The following is a 21,246-nucleotide window of genomic DNA, read 5'->3' on the forward strand; positions in this document are numbered from 1 at the left end:
GCTAGATTAAAAATATATATACATATGAAAATAAAACTTCACATTTTAAAGCATTAAATTATAAAATAATGTAATATATATATGTCTATACTATTTTTAAACCATAGCTCTAAATTTTGTTAATTTAATTAATATATAATTGAATATTTTTCAAATTTTTTTTCTTATATTCATATAAAGATATATAAGAACGTATAAAACTGCGCTAGGGAATACGTGTTGACATTGATGCAAATCCATATAGACATATACATTGGCATTTGTACAAAATTGTCAATCCTTTTTCAAAGGCAGTCATTAAAATAATGAAATACCAATGGAAATAAGTTGTTTTGTTTTGTTTTGTTTTTTTAAATAACTATAACATGAATAGAAGAAATAATAAACCAATTGAACAAAAAAAAGGGGCACATATATTTAAAAATTTGGATTTAAAAGAAAAGACAGATATTTCAAAAAGTTCAAACAAGCAGGTTAATTCCATAATCCCAAAATTACAAAAAAATAAAAATTCATTGATTAACGCTCCTAATGAAAATGATAAAACTTCTGCTTTTAGTAATAACATATATACTTATAATATTTATGATAAGGAAAGAGATATAAAACCCCCAAGCCAACAAAATATAAATCCAAACCAACAAAATAAAAATACTATTTCCAATGATACATTGAAAAATACAATAAAGTCAAATGGCAAATTAACTAGTGCTTCTAACAAATATACACTAAAAACAAAAAATTTATTAAGCGAAAAAAATATCACAAATAAAGATTCATATATTTCCTCGGGAAATGTGAAAAATAAATATAATCAGGCAGAGAAAAATCAAATAAAAAAAAAAAATATATCCACTATAAATATAAAAGGTGCTAGCCAATATTCAAATAATGCAAATAAAAATATTCAAGGCACAAATTTATTACATCAAAAAAAATCACAAAATACAATAAATGATATTACTTCTACTAATATAACGATTATTCATGAAAATGAAGTAAATAAACCAAATCTCGAAAAAAAAAAAATAATAATCAACCATCCTGTAGAAATATTAGACAAGAATAATGATAAAAACAATTTCGATCCAATAAGAAAAAAAAATAATGATGACAAATACCCTAGTCATTCAACTGTGAATTATAAAATCGAAAAAAAATTATTAAAAGAAAATATTTTTAATAAGAATGTATCTTCTATTATGAAAGAAAAATCAATTAAGATAAAATCCAATATAATCAACAATCCAGAAAATGAGACAGACAAAATAAAAACATCTATATACAAAAAAATTGTAATAAATAACAACATATTGAAAAAAAAACAAGAAACCAATAGTTTAATTACTGATAAAAAAAACAACGATTCACAAAATAATAAAAAATTTAAGAGAATTATTCCATATAACCTTCCTTCTACAAAAAAAAATAAAAATGAAAATATCGAAACATGTATAACTGTGGCATATCCTATATCATCTAATATTATATATAATAATAAGGAAAATATAAAAAAAATAAATGAGATAAATACAAAAATTAATTCATTATCGATTCCCATAAGTTTTAATTCTATAGAAAATTCATTTATTAAAAATGATAAGATGTCTACTAATATAGGTTCAAAACCTGTTTCATTTAATTATAACAATTTAAGTTATATACAAAAAACAGCAATACATCCAAAGGAATCATCTGTTATGAATATAAAAAATGGACAAAAAATTTTGAATAAATCGAATATTAGAAATGTGAATATTAGTGAAAAAATTCAAACAAAATCAACCAATTATTATCCTAGAAATGGAATAAAACCCTTAATAATTAAAAATAAAAATAAGAAGAATGAAAATAGCAAGCATACTGATCAAATAGAAAAAAAAAAAGAGGTAACAGACAAAACAGAAGTTTATATCAATAAAAATACTAAAAATAACGAAAATGATAATCTAAATAAAAAATTTATTTGTAAAATTACAAATAAAAAAAGTTATATATCAGTAAAAAATATAAAAATGGAAAATAATTCAAATATTACAATTAACAATTCTTCTGAAAAAAATAATTTGAATACACATACTAATCAGGAAAACATTTTAAAAATGGACAATAGTGAGCTTGTAAATCAAAAAACGGGTTTTCTTTTTCCTGAAACCATAGAAACACTCAAAGAAATTCACATACATCATAAAATAAATTTGAATAATTCCAAAGATAATAATTTATTTTCCTTACAATATAAAAATAACAATATAATTGAAGGAAATGATGAATTTTGTCATTTACCAAATCAAGGCTTTTATCCAAAAGACAATACAAAAAATAAAAATTTTAATAATTCTAATAATTGTAGATTTATTAATCATAGTATAAATAAAACTAATAATATGCCTGGCAAATTTTCGGATAATGCATTTTATCAGTCTATATCTAATATGCCTCAAATGAAACAGTCATATGATAATATAACGCCAGTAATGAATTCAACAGATGTAAATATTCAAACTAATTTGGGAAAATATTATGACGACAATAAATATATTGAGCATTTTAATAATATTGAAAGTGAGAATTATAACAATAACACCATTGTTGAAAGTAGTGGTATATGTCAAGATGGTGATAAAATACTCATTACTGTTAAACCGATGGATTCTACAGATTCTATTATCACATCTAATATAGAAAATGGTTTTCATGGAATAAATTGCCAAAATTATATATTAAGAAAAAATTTTAACCCTGATTCAAAAGAATATAATTTATTACAAACAAATAAAATGAATAATACAATGTTAAACCCAAAACATGAATCAGTGCAAATCGGATTAAAATTTGATGAAATGAAAAGAAGAAGCTTCGAAAATTTTAATTATAATACACAAGTTGAAAATAACTTATCAAAAAACAACAAAGACATGTTAAGTAAAACTATAGTAAAAAATTATAACACAAAAAAACAAAAATCGAGAAATACCATTGAATTGATTCAAAATGAAGATAAATCAGGACTCTTAAAAAAAAGAAAATTAAGTTATAATGTAGACACACATCAAAATAGTGAACAAAGAACATCCTCATTTTTCAAAAAAACTGCAAATCCTAAACCCACAATTTTATTCAATCCATCTATTCGAAATATTATAGAAAAAGTTGTTGGCAAACATCTGATCCTAAAACAAAATATACTAAATTATAAAAATGCAAACAAAAAGGAAAATACAATAAAGTTAAATAATCAACAATTAAATAATAATAATAATAACTTTAACGTAAAAAATATATATAATCGACTAAAACAAAGAAATACCTTCAATCCATTAAACAATATCAATTTAACTAAATCACCTTTTATCAAAACTCAATACAGTCATATTTCTAATAAGATAAATACAGGTAATAGCTATGCATATAATATATATCAACATTTTTTTAACTAATAAATTGGATAAAAAAAAAATTTTATTATCAATGTACATTATCTTAATATTTCCAAAATGATTAAACTTAATCTGAACAGTATAAATGTTGAAAATAATAATATTCATATTTTTCTTTTTATATAGGAAATGAATTATCACAAAATTCGAAAAATAAAGATAATATGTCAGTGAACATTTTATTAAAAAAATTTCCACCCCAAAAATTTGAAATGTCTCCAAATATAAATAATATTTTAAATATCTGTAATAATCATGATAAAAATAATGTAGACATAAAAAGTGAAACACAAAATAGTTATATAAATAACAATACCATGCCAACAAATTTAAAAAAAACAAATAATATAATATTTAATTCTCAAATAAAATCATGTTATAAAAAAGATTTAAATCATATTAATAATTTTTCAAAAAATAGACAACCACAAACTATAAAATATGAAAACGATGGAAATAATCTGGATAGTTGTATTCCATTTACAGGACAAGAATATCAAAATAAAAAAGAAATAAATAATGTCGATAATAATAAAAATCGTTCACAGCTAAATTATGGATATAGAAAATTAGAAGATGTTTCTTCTATTTTATTAGGTAATGAGCTTATTATCATTTGGTTTTTTCTTTAAATAAATATTTTTTTCTCAAAAAAATAACAAACTTATTATATCTATATATAACCTCCTTTTTTTCGTATATTTCTATTTTCATAAAATTGTTTTTTTTTTATTCCTTGTTAATTTAACACACAGAAACTCGCAAAGATGAAAATAAAATAAATTCAATGGATCCAACTGATGAATATAACAACATAATTAACAAATTTATAAATAATGGGAGCTCACAATATGGTAATACGATTAATAATAGTTTTGGAAACATTGATAGTATTTGTAATTTTTCAAAGTATTCACAAATAAACAAAAAAACTTTTCTTTTATCTGAAGATAAAGAAAGTAAACCAACCCAGTGCACTATGACATGCACAAAAAATGAGGGTGAGCAAAATGAGAGTGAACAAAATGAAAATGAAATATTACACAATAATTCTGAAAAAAGTAATTGTAAAGAAGAAATAAATTGCAATAAAAACCCAAATCAGAATATCGAGGATAAGGCTTTTAATTTATCTGCTATGCTAATAGAAAAAAAATGCAAAGACAAAAAAATTGAAAATATAAAAATGGATAATGATAATAAAATCGATGAAACAAAGCAATTTCAGAATGAACAAATAGATGAACAAAATTTTGAAACATCGAAAAAAAAAATAATAATTTCCCCAAAAAAAGAAAATATCGGATCAAAATGTTATCGAACGAAAACTGATGAAAATAAAAAGACCATCCACGATGATACATATCCCATAAGTGGCTGCCAAAAAAATACAAACGATAAACATTCTAAAAAATACATCAATAATAAAACATATTGTTCTGATTTAAGCCACAATGAAGATATAATTAGTGGAAAAAAAGCTAGTGAAAAAAAAATTAGTGAACATGAAAAAAATGTCGATGCTCAAAGAGAAGGTAAACAAAGGAAAAATTTAGGACCCAATTCATTTCAAATAGTTAAAAATAAAATAATCGAAAAAAATAAAATGAAATGCACAAATAGCATTGATGAAAAAATTGAGATTGTAAAAAAAAACAAAAATATACATACCACCTTACTTAGTATTAAATCCAATAAAAACCAAAACTCAAATTTAAAAAATTTTGACGATAACTGTAATAAATGGGAAACTAAAACGATAGCTTCTCCTGAGCATGTACTAAATAACAATTCAAAACAAAACTTATGGATAGAAAATGATAATATATCCAAACAAAATGTATTACTTGATGAAAATATAAAAGATGAAGAACAAAAAGAAGTACAGCCTATTATATTTAACAAACACGATCATAAAAATATTCAAAACTTTCAAAATAAAAATAGTTTTTTCTTAAATGATCAAATGAATACAACACAAAATGTTATCCATCATTTATCTAATTTAGATAATATCGATTTAAAGAAAAATATAAATAACACAAACGCTAATAATAATGATAACCACAAATATATAGCCACATCTACACAATCCGAATCACAAAATAGTATAACCAAATCACAAATTGAAGATAAAATTTTCAATAATACATGTTTGGAGAATTATGATACTAAAATAAAAATGATAGATCATAAAAAAATATATATTGACATTACTAGTTATCCAGAATTCTTTTCAAATAAAACAAAATTAGATTTTATTTGGAATGATGTAACATCAAATGATAGCAAAGATAAAGATGCTCAAAGGGGTAAGGAGTACACACATACTATAAATCATGAAAATAATAAAAAGTGTGAAAACAAAGAAAATGATAAAAATTCGACTATTTTTCAAAACGAGAAGCATACAGAAGCAATAACATCACAATCTGATGACAATGTAAATGAAAATATTTTTAAAAATAGGAAAAAAAAATGGGGAAAATGTATTATGAGTTCAAACGACAATCTTGATATTTCTCTGAATAATAATGACTATGATGAAAATGAAAAAAATGAAAAAACTGAAGAAGAATACGATTATACTAATGTTAATAATAAAAATTATTTATTTAATTCATTTATTTATGACGTAAATATTAATAATGAGGAATTGAGTAACATTATCAATTGTGAAGAAAATTATTTTGATATAAATAAAGATAATAAACAAATATATAATGATAATAATTTACCAATACAGTTTAGCTCACCAAATTGCATTAAAACAACTAATAAAAGACTATCCTTATTTACACCAACAAATGACGAGAAAACACATCATGAAGCTATTTTGTGTGATAAAGAAAATGATCTAACCCACTTATTTACTTTTAATATTCAAACAGATTCAATACAAGGAAAACCAAATATAGAAGAAAATAATTCTCAAATTTATTTAAGTAATACAAATAAAATTGAATCCAAAATTGATCATAATATTTGTCAAGAACAAACTGAAATCTCAGATAATGATAACACTAACATGATTTATAGGAAATTAAAAAATGTTTTTTTTAACAAAATAAATAAGTATGTGAAAAATGATTCCCCTAAAAATACATCTGTTTATATTGCATCTGATAACAGTCCTTTTGAACATACTATTGAAGAAGTAAAACGAAAAAAAAAAAATCAATCCATTACATCAAATAAGAAATCAAAACCATCAATGATAAGAAAAAATGTTCGAGCAAATTCTGACGAGGATGCAAATACTAACTTATATGAAAAACATTACATAAATAGAAGAAAAAAAAATGAATATGAAAATAATACAAATAGCCAAAAAGAAACTTCCGATATCTATACAAATGACATTATAGATATAAAAATTAAAAAAAATGAAATTCCAGAAAATAGTGAAACAACTAAAACAGACACAGAAATAGTAACCCAATTAAATGATTCAGATCATATTTCAACGATTCCTAATAATCAAGATAGTGATAATTTTTCATTAAAAACTTCAAAAACAGTATCATTATATGATCAAGTAGATGGACATGGTTCTAATTGTACAGAATATAGTTTATGTCATGATACACCAGAAAATTATGCTACTAATAATGGAAAGGAAAATATGGATGAAAAAATCGAAAACGAGTTAATTATCGAAAAAAAGGAAGTACATACAAAATATTTGGAAATAGAAGAATATACAGCTTATACTAAAAACATTTTTGATAACACATTTTTTACAAATATGGATGCACATTCTTATCAAAAATCAATGTACGAAAACAGATGTAACAATAACAATATATGTCAGGAAAATAATATTATAAAAAAAAATTCAATAGATGTAGTATTAAAAGATAACGATATTAATGACAAATCTGAAAAACTAATTATTCAAGAAAAAAATATAACTGAGATGGATACAAAAACAAACTTATTATTAAATAAAATAAAAGATAATAAACTATCAGAAAATCTTATAAAAAATCGTATAGAAGCAGAAAAATTAAATAATGAAATTCCATACATAACTAATATATATAAAGAAATGCATAGATCATCTGTTATGCCATTAAGAATTGAAGCTTTTCATTCATTAGAAGATAAAAGATTAATATATGGAAATCCAGATTGGCAAAAATATTTTTGCCCATTATGTGATCAAAAATATTATCCTCCTAATGTTTATGTAAAAAATTATATGCATTATTTAAATGAACATTGGAACAATAGAAAAAATTTAGGTGGTTATATAATATTTCCTTGTAAATTAGAGCATGATAATAATGAAAAGAACCCATCAGAAACAAAAGTAGATCCAGGAGTTACATCTTACAATGGTTCTAAAAAATGGAAAAAAAAAAAAAAAAAAATGAAAAGAAATACAAGATTATATATTAATCCACATTATCATTGCCCATTATGTTTACATTTGCAATTTAATGATTATGAACTTCTAGTTGAACATTGCACAAAATTTCATAAATCTACAGGAGCTGATCCTACAAGAACACTCCCATCAAATTTTATGCACACACCATTTATTAATAACAATGATCATTATTGTTCTATAAAAAAAAATGAAACAGACACAAGTAGTAATGATATATTAGACTCTGATCAATCAGATAATAAAATCATTTCAGAATCCAAAAAAAAGGGTGATCCCTTATTCCATGATCCACCATCCCAATCAAATCTAACACTTGAATTTAATAATTTAAAAAAAAATAAAATGAAAAATCGAAGAATTAGCAAAGTTGCTTTTTGTGAAGAAATTCAAGTTCGAGAATATGACATTGAATTATCTAAAATAGAAAAATTTGGGGCCAGTATTGGTCCAGTTTTTAATGATGATAAAGAAGATCCATCAAATGTTCGTGTACCTGAAGATTCCCTGAACCATCCATCATTATTAAACGAACCAAACGAATCGATGGAATCATCTAAATTAATAGATGTAATAAAATCTGTAGATGATCCTTTTCCTATTTCAGAAAAATCACTTTCCGAAAATCGTAACAATGATTTTGTAGAAAATTCGACATGTAATAAAAAAGGAAGCGAGGATAAAATTAAAGAATGTGTAATTCCTCAAAATAACAATCAAAATGATTCAACAAATTTAGAAAAATATGTAAAGTTAGATACGAAAACTAAAAATGATGATAAAATTGACATAGATGTATATGATGATTGTCCAACTTCTATTATATTAAATAATAATAATAATAAATCACATACTTATAAAAAAAATAGAGAACTTTCTAAAAATGATGAACATACTGGATATACAAATAATACCCAACCCAAATCTATACATTTGGAAAATGATGATGATAATAATAATTATACTCATATTTCTAATAACAAAAATAATATACTAAAAATCGGATCAACTATGATGGAAAATCATGCTAAAAATAATTGTTTATTTCGGGATGATTCTAAAATTTTGTTTTTAGATAAAAATGAATCTAATCATTATAATGATGAATGTGTTTTAAATTCAACAGCAGATGAATCAACAAATGAAACAGATGATCAACAATATTCAAATCAAAATGATGACAATAAAACTTTTACTAATATAAATCCTTTTCGTCAAAAAAATAAAAACAAACAAAATTTACCCAACAATATATCGAACAATTCACTTTCTAGTTTATTATCCTTAGAGTGCATATCTGATTCAAAAATTAATGATATTATTCCAGATTCTAAAGATGAATATGAAAAAATATTACAAATAAAAGAACAACATTTTAATGAAATTTTATTAGAAAATATAAAAGAGAATCAAAAAGAACATACATTTAATCAAAATGATAATAAACAAGTTGGTCAATTTATAAAAAAACGTATTGGTAATATACACAAAAATATTATATCAAAATATAAACGAAAAATTAAAATGTCTACTATACAAGATCCAAAACAACGAGAAATAAAAGAAACAAACTCTTATTTAAAAAATAAATATTATGAAAATATTTATATCCCTCCAAAAAATATCAACTTAACTCTGAATAACAAAATAGAAAACATACCGCTCAAAAAGGTTATACGTACCAAAAAAAAGGAAAAAATTACAACGCAACGAATTAATTGTAGAAAAAGTTCTAGAAATAAAAATAAAATTACACAATAACACAATCATATACATATATACTTTTATTATATCACATTTATGTTGTTATTGTATCATATGTGAACGATTTGGTCGGGAAAAAAAAACAGAATTACGAAAATTATTATTCATTTAGTTTTATTATATAAATTTTAGTCATATTGTAATTTTATCATCAAAATACTCATTTTAACTGTTATGGATATATGTCACTTTTATCTCTACTTTCAATCGTTTTAATTACATTTTTATATTATTATTATCATTAATTTTTTTAATTAAATTCGAAGAATAATTCAAAATGCTCATACTTTGAAAATGTATATTCTTCGCTTTTTAAATATGGCATAGCCATATATATTTTTTTTGTTATACATTTTTGTTTAATGTTTTTAATTTAATAAAAATAACGCATAAAATAAAAAAAAATACTATATTCATCCTTTTAATTATTTTAACAGTTTATCATAAATTTAGTTAGTTAATTACTTTGGTTCTCTAAATGGTCTTATCCATGTTTTCCCTTTGTAGCCCATGCTGCTTTTGCAGCCCTATAAAAAAACATAAATTAAAATGTTTAAATTAAAAAATAATACAATTATATAGAAAAATGAACACACATTTTACAACATTGTGGAAAACAATTTCTGTTCAATAATACTAACCGAAAAGTGAGAGCATGTTTTTCAGATAATGTTTGATCGCATTCATTATATCCCCCAGAAAGAAGAGTAACTATTGGGATTTTATTTTTAAACGCCATTTGATAAGTTATATAATCTCTAGTGTATATTCCATGATCAGATATTAAAAGCAAACCTAAATCATCATCTTTGCTTATATCTACACCAGCCAAATAAAAAATTATAGAGTGTTTTTGAGGTTTAATATTATTTAAAAGATTTTGATATATTTTTAAATATTCATTATCTTCCATATATGGATTTAATTCGATATCAATAGTTGATTTTTTTTTTAAAAATGGATAATTATCTTTACAATGTAAACTTATTGTTTTAACATTTTTGTGATTTTGAAATATTTCTGCTGTTCCATCACCTTGATGCACATCAACGTCTAATATAATAACACTTTTAACAATTTTATAAAATAATAAAAAATCAACAGCTATGGCTATATCATTAAATATACAAAACCCATCCCCTTTATCTCTTTTTGAATGGTGATTCCCTCCCCCTATATGCATACACATAGAATGTTTTAAAGCCATTAATGAACTTAATACTGTTCCATTTATTTCAATTAAATATCTGACTATTAAATCAGAGAATAAATTTAATTCATATAAATTTATTTCTTCATTGTTTTTTATTATATTAAACATTTTATTTATAAAATCTGTACTATGAATAGTAAATAAAGACTTTTTTATTTTACTAACATCACATGATGGAATAATATAATTATTTTCATATATACATTCTCCTCTTTTATTTAAATAATTAAATATATTTTCATATTTATTAATCTTAAATCGGTGTGTATGTCTGTTTGAGTATTTCACTTTTCTTTCAGCATTTGAATATATTGGATGAAAAACATAAGGTGGATTTTTTGAATTATTACAATACTTTTTTTGATTTTTAAAAATATTTTCATATAGTTTTTCATTAAAACTATTTTCACATATTTTAAATATCTCTTTTTGGATATCTAAAAATAAAAATTCATTATCACAACTAACATCATTTGGATAGTCCCATATTTGTTCATCCATTTCTTCATTTCTTTTGTTGCATAGAGGATAATATTTTTTATTTATTTCATTTTTCATACATTTGTGTGCAAGTTTTTCTGTATGCAAATCGATTAAATTTTCAATTTTATTATTTTCTACATTTTGACATATTCTACTATTGTAATTTTTTTTTGGTTGTTCACCGACAATAACATTAATGAAACTATTAATTTCTGTTATTCTTTTATTTGAATATTTTTGTTTTAATTCCAAAGTTATCCAAACAAATTCAAATAACATAAATGAGATGACAAAGTAAAACAAATACATTTTGGTATATCAACCTTATATAACAACATTGAAAAAAAACGATCAATAAATTCCAAATAACCCCAATCCCCATATAACAAAACTAAGCTTGAAATAATAAATAAGTAAATAAAAATATATCTATCCATATACATATCCCGATATTTATTTTAAAATCAATGGTATTATGGACAAATATTTAATAACAATTTTCATGGCGATTTATATTTTCACCTTTTTGAAATAGCATAACTAAGGAGGTATATATTTGTGTGCAATTTAATGAGCACACACACAACAACAATTTTTAATAAAACTATAAATATGTCATAATATATATTATGATATATGTCTCATCACATTTCGTTACTACTTTCTAAACTTAAACAAGTATACCTCATTGTTAAAAAAAAATAATTAAAATATAATAGCAACAATAATGGTAATTTATCAGAGCAAAAAAAGAGAAAAATATTTCCTTAAAAACGTATGAGACCATATACAATAGATTTTAAACATTCTCAATTTACACACATATATTATTATTTGACTAAATTATTGTTTATGTCCAAATTTTCATATTATTTTTTCATAAGTATATTTCTCTTTAAATTTGATATAAGGATGATATTGCTTTGGCTTGTTTTTCATTTTTATATACTTTTATCCATATTTATTTTTTTTTAATAAATTTATTTTCACAGAAAAAATAAGCCAAATATGAATACCATGCACATATTTTTTTTAAATTATAAAATGATTTATCAACATATACTATATATTTCATCACCTTTATTTATATTTCTCTTTTTTAATACAATACTAAATAAATTGTTGCTTGTAAAAATATAATTCTAAAATAATTCGTAAATAAAATATGAAAATAAGGCAATATTTTTGTAAAATATCATAACCTTCTAAATATATATGCTAAGAGTGGAAACAAATTTTATTACAAATAATTTATTTTCAATTTCTCTCCTCAAATTTGTCCATTTTATTGGTTTGGGTATAATATTCCTAATTTATAAAAATAATTTTTTTTTTTAACTTTTCAAATCAAACTTAAACAAATGTACGTTTTGCCTGATCATTGGCAATCAATAACTTAAAAAAAATCGTCTAATATAAAAATTAAAACGTTATAATTATCGAAAAATAAATTGAATTAAAAGTGTACATACATTGGTATGTATGTGCCATGGTCATATATTTCAACATCCTTAAGATGAAACAACCCAAAATTATTATATGACTTATTTCAACAAAAAAAAAAATTGAAAACCTATATTTATATTCCGCAAAATTATACTGACATATTGTTTGTTTTTTCTAAAGAAATGAATAAATATGAATCAATAAAAAATCATATAATACATAATATACATAAGAAAGTTACAAAAGGAAAGAAACATGAAAATACTTTCACCCATAAATCTAGTAATAATACATGTAACATAAATGATGGGGCATTTGTAGATCTTCGAGAAAATCATAGCAGTAGTGAAGGTAAAAAAAGTGAAAATGAAAAAGACAATGATGATATAGAGATAAAAACTTGTAATATAGAAAATGAAGAGAGTAACATGGATAATCAATATTTAACTCATTATAATGATGGATATTTAAGAAGTTTTCTTAAAAGTGCAGTTGTTAGCCCATGCTTAAATATTCTTTTGGGGACTAAAGTAATTTCGTTTTTAAACGAAAAAGAAAGAAACAGAGTTTCAATGGCATGTAAACTTTTATTTTTTGAAGTTCATTCAATAAACAATCTAAAACAATTATATAAAAATAAATTCATAAAAAATATACAAAGAAAATTTATTTGGAAAGCTATATTGTTAGCCGAAAATATATATATGAATGAAAATCAATATAATGAATATCAAAAAAAAAAAAGTTGTTATGATAATATAATTGAAAAAGATATTAATAGAACGTTTCCAAATAATCCATATTTTATAAATAGAAAAGAAGATATGCAAAATAAATTATCAAATATATTAAAAATATGCTCATTATATTTTAAAGATATAGGTTATTGTCAAGGTATGAATTATGTTGCTGCAACATTGTTATTAGTTTTTCAAAATAATTTAGACGCAATACGTTGTTTTATTGCATTGTTAAAAGGGTTTAATTTAAAAGGCATGTTTATATATAAATTTCCACAATTAAAAAAAATTATATATCAATTAAATATATTAATAAAAGCTTATATGCCTAAATTGTTTTATTATTTTAAAAGAAAAAAAATAAAAATTGATTTCTTTTGTATAAATTGGTTTATGACATTATTTTCTCAAGACTTAAGTTTTGAAAATACATTAAAATTATGGGATATGTTTTTTTTATTTGGCATTAAAATTTTAATTAAATTTAGTCTATCTATTTTATATCATCATCACCAAAAAATTATGACCATGTCATATGATCAAGCTTTAATTTTTCTTAAATCCATTACTAAATTATCCTTTACTAATTATCTTTTTGAAGAACAAAACTTTTTTAAATATATAAATAAATTTAAAGTAACTAATCGGATGTTAAGACATATTATATTATTCAAAAAAAATAATGAAAAGGTGGAAATACATGTTGACAAAAAAAATATTGGCAAAGTCAAGTGGTCTTTTTTGATAAAACGAAATTCAAAAGAACTTAAAAATAAAAATTTTAATAATAACACACACATAAAAAAAATATCAATTTTTGATAAGTTGATCGATAATATAGTATATAAAGCTTCCTCTATAATGATACCAAGAAATCCTTCTAACCTAATTTATAACGATCAACAAAATAGACAATATAAACATACCAGCCTAGGCGCAAACTTGTATACTGATAACTTTAAAATACCCAACCTAAATTATGAAAATAAATTTCCTGAACATACATATTCAAATGAAATTTTAGCTAATAATAATTGCCTTGGAATTAATTTTAATACTAATTTATTTTTCGGTACTACTCAAAAACCTAAAACCGAGCAAGTTGATCACGACGATAAGAGAGAATATATTGTGTCTGACCAACACTCTTTAATGGAATCAAATATGTATTTTGACTTTAATTTGACAAAATAAATTGTTTGGCATATGTACAACTATAGCTAGTAATAGAAGAAAGTTGTATACTAAAAAAAAAAATTTTTTTTTTTGAAAAATGCAGCCCAAATCTATTCAATCGTCTTTGGCCAATTATGCTACTAATATTCCCAATCGAAATATCTCAAATAAGTATAATTCAAAGATTGTAATGGCTATGAATGTAACAAATAATATTTTATTCGATCATGAAAAATATATGTTACTTGCATATGCATAATCAAGATAATGCTCTACCAATTCTGATCATTATTATCAATTTAGGAATACATCATACAAATGTAGTACATGCACAAATGCATAAACGAATATGACGCATAAACATGACCATATCTGTTTGTTCCATTTATATAGTAGCATAACACACTATTTAATTTCTAATTTACTTTAATTTATTTCATTTCGACATTTAATTGCCTTCTTTTAAGGTTTTACGACTTTTTCCTCATATTTAAACACAATAGTATATATTTTATTGTTATATTTTTGTTTATAAATTCACCATTATTTCATTTATGGATTTTGTGCATGTATACTATATATGTTTATCAACGTTTAAAAATATATATTTATTCCTTCCTTTTTTTCGATTATTAATTTATTTTTTTATTTAAAAATATAATAATTTTTTTTTTCTATATATACCTATGATTGGTGCCGTTTTCTTTTGTTTGTATATTTCATTTAATTTTATCTTTTATATATTAATGAATAAACAAGTAAACATTATTTTAATGAAAAAATTGCATATCCATTTGATCATAGAAATAAAAATAAAAAAAAAAGAGATTGCAAATAATAAGGGAATTATATAAAGAGGGAAGGAAAAATGTTTCAACCTCTCAAAAAATAAAAAACTATTATAAAAAAGTAAATGAATAAATTTTTTGTATGTAAAATTTATTCACAACAAAAAGAAAAATAATTATATTAGTTTAATAGTATATTAACAATTTATATATATATTGTGATTTGTCATGGTGTGAGTTCCATATAGGTACATATATATATGTAACATATACCGAATTATCTAACCTTTTTTATTTTTTGCTGTTTTTACGAATGTTAATAATATAAAGCATTTCAAAATGTCTAGTCGATTATTAAAAAAGTTCTTAAAAGAACAAAATAGAGATGAAATAAATAAAATAAATCAATCTGTGGAAGCAGAATCATTACCTCTAAATCCTGCTCCTAAAAAAAAAAAACAAATTTTCAAATATTTAGAAGAATCACAAAGTGATGAAAATACAAGTGGAAATATAACTCATGTGGATGAAGATGACAAAACAACAATTTCTAGCAAAAATGCACAAAATCAAAATAAACAAAAAAAAGGGGGATTAAGCAAAAAAGAGACCGAACAACATACAAAACAAGAAACAGAAGAAAACAAAAAGAAAAAAAAGAAAAAAAAAAAGAAAAAAAATAAAGACGACGAAATTGAAGACTTATTAAATAAAATTGGTGAAGAACAAGAACGAAATATAAAAAAAAAACAAAATGAAAGCAATAATAATAGCAATATCAATAGTGGCGAATTCTCGAAGGAATATCATGAGCAAAGGGAAAAGGTCCAGCTTTGGGCATGTACACATGAAAAATATAAATATTGCTTAAAATTAGAAAAAAATAATTTTGATGTAAATGTAGAATTAAAAAGAATATTTGGTAAAGATTTTGTTAAAGAAAACAAATTTGTTAAAAAAAGTAAAATAAAATATTTGAAAAATTGGCTAGTTCAAGATTATAGTATAAAAACAATACAAGCACCATTAACTATGAAATATTTTGACAACGAATTTAAAATTGAAAAAGAAAAATTATATTTAGAAGCAGAAAATTTATTCTATTTATTATTAGATACACATGATATACAATCAATGAATGATTTGATAAAAAAATATCCATTTCATATAGATACACTATTAATATTAGGTGAATATTATAATGAAGCAAATAATTATGAAGTAGCTAATCAGTATATTAAAATGGCTTTATTATTATTACAAAACATTTTTCATATGAATTTTAATATAGATTATATAAATAATAATCATAAAATATATGTTAATCCACAACTATATGATAATAAAGTTTTATTTAAAACCTTATATATGCATATGCAATCTCTTGAATATGAAGGTTGTACTATAACGTCGTTAGAAATTGCAAAACTTTTGTGTAAAATTGATTTATGCAATGATTTATGTGGTATACTTTTAAGAATTGATGGAATTATGCTAAAAGGAAATGTTTTTGAATTTTTGGTTTTTTTTTCATTTAATTTTATCCTTCAAAATATTCATTATGTTATGCCACTATCTAGAACTAACGAAATTATATCAGATTTTTTTTTTAACGAAAATAATTTCAAAAATGAAGTTATTGCTAAAAAAGATGATGAAAAAATAATAAATACATCAACAATTGAGAAAACGAGCAATAATGTTAAAAATGACAAAAATTGTACTACGGAAAAATTAAATCCAAATGAAGAATTCTCCCATAATATTCCTACTACCCATCAAAATACTAATGAACTATCAAAAATACGAGAAAATATTTTAAAAATGGAATGCGAAGAAAGCATTTCCTCATTAAAACGACAGGATGAAGATATTCTCAATGATGAAAAAATAGTTTATGAACAGTTCAGTCAAAATAATGATTTTACTAAAAAAATACCTGAACAAGATAGAAATAATGACAAATTGGATTATTTACAAAACACACACACAAAAAAAAAATACGATTTTCAAAATTATGAAATTAGACTTCACTTTATTTTACCAAATTTCGCCTTTTCTATACCATTATGTTTATATCTAAAAAATAACACTAATGTGAATTACAATGAAATTAATGAAATTAAAAAAAGTGATATATTATCTTCTTTTTCTTATGAAGAATGTAAATTTTTAATTCCACATTTTAATATAAATTTTAATTGTTACTGGGGTAATAATCATGTTAGCAACTTATGTGACAAAAAAAATATATCATATTCTTTATCATATTCTTCTCATCTGTTCTTAATTAGGGCATTATTATTTTACCCCGATTTTGTTCAAATATTTGTAAAATATAATAATTTTAATACATCAAAAATTGTTAAAAATACTATATATGATATATCCTTTAAGCATATATTGTCACATCCGCCATTTTCAGACAATACTTTATTTAGTAATAAAGAAGAGTATGAAATCGTACAAAAAATAATATTAGCTTATCTGGAAAAAAATAATATATATTATAAATCTGAAAAAATGATTACCTGGATACATGTGTGCAGTGCATTTGTACACGAAATGTATAAGGATGAATTGGGTAATTTTTCGTTGTATTTTTTATGAACAGTCATAATTTTACAAAATTGTACATTTGTTATTATTTTTTTTTTATTTCATATCAATATATATGCCTTATTCGTTTCCCTTTTTATATCTTTTTTTTTATAACACAGTGGCCGAGGAACTCGATGAAGCACGAAAACAATGGCGCAGACGAATTCCACTTTTAGATATAAATAAATATAAAGGAATACGAGTGAGCGAATTTAAATCCAGAAATTATTTATTACCCGATTTCATGATGGAGAAAACTGTATCACATCCAGCTCCTGTCCCCAACACAACATCACAATATTATGTTTCACTAGATAGCAATGTGCTTGTAGCTTTTTTTCAATGTTTACTTCCTTGGTATCAAGTAGATTATTATGGTTAAATAATTAAATATATTTTATTTTTTTTAAAATTAAATTTCAAAAAAAGGTGAATAAATATGTATTGAAACTTTCGTGGATATAAGTTCATAAGCTTACATATATCACGAAAAATATTAACAAAATTCCTCATAAATGTACAATGTTATTTTTTTAACTATTTTTTTTTTATTATTTTACATAATTATCTAATTTCTTCTTCATATTAACATATTTGGTTATCCCTTTATCCTAATGCAGGCACGCATTCAAGGCCTGTGTATTTGGGAACAATATTGGAAACAGTGATAGAAGGAACTAAGCGTTTTTTAAATATTTAATAATTTGTTTAATTAGTCTATACATAATTTAAATTGTAAAATTATACAATAATATAAAATACCGATACCTTCTTTAATTCTATATATGACATTTGCATATGTAAATGTTTATATGGCTGCACGATTATAGCGCAAAAACAATTAAGTGAATTTTTTAATAATTCACAAATCGAAGATAATAAGTTTTTCGTAGAAAATAAAATTAAACAATATAATAATTCAAGATGGTATAAGAAAATAAGAAAGATGAAAACATCAAAATTAGAAAAATATCCAATAGTAAAACTGAGACTAGAACAATACAAACAAATTATATAATTCAATAAAAATAGAGAACGGAAGTAAATAATTAAAAATGCACACATATTTATCAGTGCATGTATTTAATATAAATAATTGAAGATTCCAATTAACTTATTTTTATTATCTTAAAATGCGCCAGCATAGTATATACTTCAATGTACTCTCATACAACATAATAAAAATGATATATATTACCAACATGTTTATATTTTAATATGGTACTTCCATTCTACTTTTGTTTGCTGACTTGAAACAATAATTTAGATAAACAATTCCAAATATATGAATAAAAAGAATAGAAATAAATATATCCGAAATTTTATGTTTATTCCTTGCAATAATAATCAAATGCTTCTTGATTGCTAAAACACCAATATAATTTTCCATTTTTTGTTAAAGGAATTTTTTTAACAATATCACAACAAAAACAAGAATGAACTCCACTAAATTTAATTTGCCCCATTGGTGTATAAGATCGATAAGCACTTTCATCTAGTAAGTATATAAATAAGATGATCCATAATATAATTAAAATGGACGCAGATGTGATACGTACAATCCACTCTCTTGGTTTCATTTTACATGATGGCCTTCCTTCATCATTTATTCTGTTCTTCATAATAGACATAATAGTATGTAATGCATCTGTTTTATGTACTTTATTAGCTATTTGTTTTTTTCGATAATTTTCACCTTTTATTTTTTTTTCTCGAGCCTTTTCTTCAATTAATTGTTTTGTTTTATTCGATAAAAACCATGAAAAGGGTGGAGATGTTAACATCCGTTCTCCTAATGTGCATTTGTCAGCTGATGATACTGTAGTTATTGTAGCAAAACCATAAAGGATCCCTCCTAAGCACCCACCAATATGTGCATAATTATCTGTATACCCAAACATACCAATAAAAATACCAAATATAACAACTAATATCATAAATATAATCACACAACATGGTCTAGGTATAGTTTTCCAATATTCTACATAATAAGCAAATAATGCTCCTATTAATCCATATAAAGAACCTGATGATCCAATCGTAACACCACATGGGTCACAAACAGCTGATAATAAATTTCCTGTTATTCCAGATATAAAAAATAAGAATAGTGTTCTTAAAAATCCCCAATCTGGTTCAATCATCCATAATATTTGAATTTGGCATATAACATTAAATACTATATGCATTAAACCACCATGTAAATACATAGACCAAAATAAACGATATATTTCTCCATAATTTCTAATGTAATTTGTATTTAATCCTCCTAATTGATTATATACACGATTATTTACTGAATCCCATGTAGCATATCCTCGACCATCTGGATTATCTTCTACTTTATTTTTTGGCCATCCATTATCAGATGTTTGTGTTCCTATAAAATGCCTATCTAAAGCTGATTCTTCTAAATTATATTCACATGCGCCATATCCTAAAAATACAAAAAATGGCTCTCTATTTGATTCTACAGCTTCTGTATATATTGGGTATAAAACTTTAGATATACATCTACCATTAAATGTATTATAATTAAATATCATTTCGGAAAAAAATACCCAAAATAAAATTGCTGTAGTTGATATACATACTACTAATCTCCCAACTAATGGATTATTATTTAATCTCGGATCTTTTACTTTTTTTTTTGCATTTACATTTTTCCTTCTATATTTCCCAAGTATAGGTGAAGAAAACGGATTCAAGGGAGCTCTCCTACCAACAGCTCCAGATGGCAATGTATGCAATTCACTTTCGTTATTAACTAATATTCTTATTTCATCTAATCGACCTTTGTCCATTTTCAATTCTTTTCCATATCCAGTATTATTAACATTGTTATTTTTAATATCATTTTTAATATCATTTATCGTACCGTTTTTCGTGCTATTTTTACTCGTATTAGTGGGCATTTTTTTTTGAATCACCCCAATCCCTTTTTCAATAATATTTGGATTTTCTGGAACTTCCTTTTTCAAAGCATCTTTACTATTTTTAGAATCGCCAACTATATTAGCTTTTTTTATTTGATTTCCTTTGTTTATCCATGGAGGTGATTTGACACCCCTTTTGGCTGTATCTTCTACTGATTCACACAAAGATTCATTATTTTTACTATTAATTATAGCCTTTTTCGGTTTATTTGTTTCCATGTGATCATTCAAGAGAGTTGGAACATTATATCATAAAGACAAATAAA

The 21,246-nt window shown here is 23.0% G+C and overlaps 5 protein-coding genes across 5 annotated transcripts; 3 read left to right on the plus strand and 2 right to left on the minus strand.

Annotated features, from left to right (window-relative positions):
- Positions 1-365: 365 nt before the first annotated feature.
- Positions 366-9,594, plus strand: PBANKA_1106100 (conserved Plasmodium protein, unknown function; the record flags this gene model as incomplete). Its single annotated transcript, XM_034565588.1, has 3 exons — positions 366-3,396; positions 3,567-4,037; positions 4,196-9,594. The coding sequence occupies 3 exons, from the start codon at positions 366-368 to the stop codon at positions 9,592-9,594; spliced, it is 8,901 nt and encodes a 2,966-aa protein (XP_034422270.1).
- A 487-nt stretch (positions 9,595-10,081) lies between these two features.
- Positions 10,082-11,368, minus strand: PBANKA_1106200 (histone deacetylase, putative; the record flags this gene model as incomplete). The annotated part of the gene is made up of 2 exons (XM_034565589.1): positions 10,082-10,124; positions 10,239-11,368. The coding sequence occupies 2 exons, from the start codon at positions 11,366-11,368 to the stop codon at positions 10,082-10,084; spliced, it is 1,173 nt and encodes a 390-aa protein (XP_034422271.1).
- Positions 11,369-12,921: 1,553 nt separating this feature from the next.
- Positions 12,922-14,673, plus strand: PBANKA_1106300 (GTPase-activating protein, putative; the record flags this gene model as incomplete). The annotated part of the gene is made up of 1 exon (XM_034565590.1): positions 12,922-14,673. One exon carries the CDS (start codon positions 12,922-12,924, stop codon positions 14,671-14,673), a length of 1,752 nt encoding a protein of 583 aa, XP_034422272.1.
- Positions 14,674-15,782: 1,109 nt separating this feature from the next.
- PBANKA_1106400 (transcription factor 25, putative) lies at positions 15,783-18,744 on the plus strand (the record flags this gene model as incomplete). The annotated part of the gene is made up of 3 exons (XM_034565591.1): positions 15,783-18,027; positions 18,164-18,421; positions 18,665-18,744. The coding sequence occupies 3 exons, from the start codon at positions 15,783-15,785 to the stop codon at positions 18,742-18,744; spliced, it is 2,583 nt and encodes an 860-aa protein (XP_034422273.1).
- Positions 18,745-19,372: 628 nt separating this feature from the next.
- PBANKA_1106500 (rhomboid protease ROM4) lies at positions 19,373-21,199 on the minus strand (the record flags this gene model as incomplete). Its single annotated transcript, XM_034565592.1, has 1 exon — positions 19,373-21,199. The coding sequence occupies one exon, from the start codon at positions 21,197-21,199 to the stop codon at positions 19,373-19,375; it is 1,827 nt and encodes a 608-aa protein (XP_034422274.1).
- Positions 21,200-21,246: the final 47 nt, after the last annotated feature.

The sequence above is a fragment of the Plasmodium berghei genome, assembly GCF_900002375.2.
Source record: "Plasmodium berghei ANKA genome assembly, chromosome: 11".
Lineage (NCBI taxonomy): Eukaryota > Apicomplexa > Aconoidasida > Haemosporida > Plasmodiidae > Plasmodium > Plasmodium berghei.